This window comes from Arachis ipaensis, chromosome B09, assembly GCF_000816755.2.
Source record: "Arachis ipaensis cultivar K30076 chromosome B09, Araip1.1, whole genome shotgun sequence".
NCBI classification, from domain to species: Eukaryota; Viridiplantae; Streptophyta; class Magnoliopsida; order Fabales; family Fabaceae; genus Arachis; species Arachis ipaensis.
Genome location: NC_029793.2, coordinates 38,550,985 through 38,552,759, shown reverse-complemented (window position 1 = coordinate 38,552,759; position 1,775 = coordinate 38,550,985). Strand labels below are relative to the sequence as shown.

At 30.1% G+C, this 1,775-nt stretch overlaps 1 protein-coding gene across 1 annotated transcript in view; it reads left to right on the top strand.

Annotated features, from left to right (window-relative positions):
• The window catches only part of LOC107618654 (protein indeterminate-domain 2), an 8,927-nt gene that overhangs the window by 4,763 nt on the left and 2,389 nt on the right, over positions 1-1,775 (top strand). Inside the window, exon 2 of the mRNA XM_016320776.2 lies at positions 427-823. Within this exon, the coding sequence (XP_016176262.1) occupies positions 427-823 (397 nt within the window). The remainder of the gene's footprint in view (positions 1-426; positions 824-1,775) is intronic.

The following is a 1,775-nucleotide window of genomic DNA, read 5'->3' as shown; positions in this document are numbered from 1 at the left end:
TCCCTATTTTTTAATAACTAGAGATTTGTATTAGAAAATTAGTATAATTTATACTACACTAAAATTCAAATGCAGATAATTCAATAAAAATTATATATATAAAAACCCTTACATGCCATATTGGTTCCACTTGGTGTTTTGTGAACAAACAATCCAATATTACATTTTCATCGTTAATTTCAATTTAACATACACGTGCACATACAATACATATGTTAGCTTTTTCAGGTTTTTTTGTTGTCTTTTCCTCCAGCTACATATATATCAACTGAAATTAAATAATTAGAACAAGATTCTTATCTTCTTTAATTTGGGTGACATACAATAATTTCACATTAAAAATTAATGTTATAATAGGACATAAATATATACTTCTTATGCATAAACAGTATTTAACATTTGACACAATACACTTGTAAATTTCAGATCCCAGTGCTGAAGTGATAGCTCTATCACCAACAACACTAATGGCCACAAACCGCTTCATATGCGAAATATGTAACAAAGGGTTTCAAAGAGACCAGAACCTTCAGCTTCATCGGCGAGGACACAACCTGCCGTGGAAGCTGAAGCAGCGAACGAGCACGGAGGTGAGAAAGAGAGTATATGTGTGTCCTGAGTCCTCGTGCGTTCACCACAATCCCGCGAGGGCGTTGGGTGACCTCACGGGGATCAAGAAACACTTTTGTAGGAAGCATGGTGAGAAAAAGTGGAAATGTGATAAGTGCTCAAAGAAATATGCTGTTCAATCTGACTGGAAGGCACATTCCAAAATATGCGGTACAAGGGAGTACAAATGTGACTGTGGCACCATCTTTTCCAGGTTCATCAATATATATACTTATTTAAAATATATTTTTAAACAAATTATATTTATCATTATATTTTAAACATTAGTTAGGTACACGAAAATTTTGTGTGGCCACATTAAGCATTAAGTTGAATATTTCTCATAATTATTTATTAAATTCCATTTTAACTTTAAAATAAACATATAATTTCAAGTAGTATTACTCCATAATAATTATTATAGCATATGCACCACCTTATTGACATTTTATAACCAAGTATTTCTCTATTTATATATTAATTATCGGATGGAATGTGAATTTTTAATAGAAGTAGAGCCGTGTATTAAGTATTGGGTTAATATATAGTATTTGTTAGATGACTAGGTTTATATTGAAGATTATAAAATTTCATTGGCATATTTTATACTCCATATCGTCATGGAGTTTGACTCGTGTTAATTTTTCTACTTAATTTCGTTACACTAGTTGCATGCAGTAGCAATCCTTTGAAGCGTGCTGTTTTGGATATCAGAGATTCTTCTTGACCACACACGCACACCCTTGCTGAATTATTGTTATATATGTTTATTATATTTAATTCAATAAGCGTATATCATTTTTTATATTGCAACGATGTATATTTAAATATTAATATAAAATATACACTGAAAATAAAAGTTTTCAAAAGTAAATGTGAAAGTCTTTAATTGGTCTACAAGGACAAGTCATTATTCATATTCAACTTTATTTGTCTCCAGCTGGTTTCCTTGTCTAAGCCATTAAAATATTAGTATTGATTTGTTATTTAACACAAAATTGTCCATAAATGGTCATCATGGAAAAATTATAGGCCATATAAAAGAGAATAATCTATGTTTTCTAGAAAATAATGTATTTTTATGTTCAACGCTTCTCTTTCAATTTAATATCCATGAAGTAGTGAGCGTTTAGATATTGTCTCATAAAAATTAAAACGAATGTCAC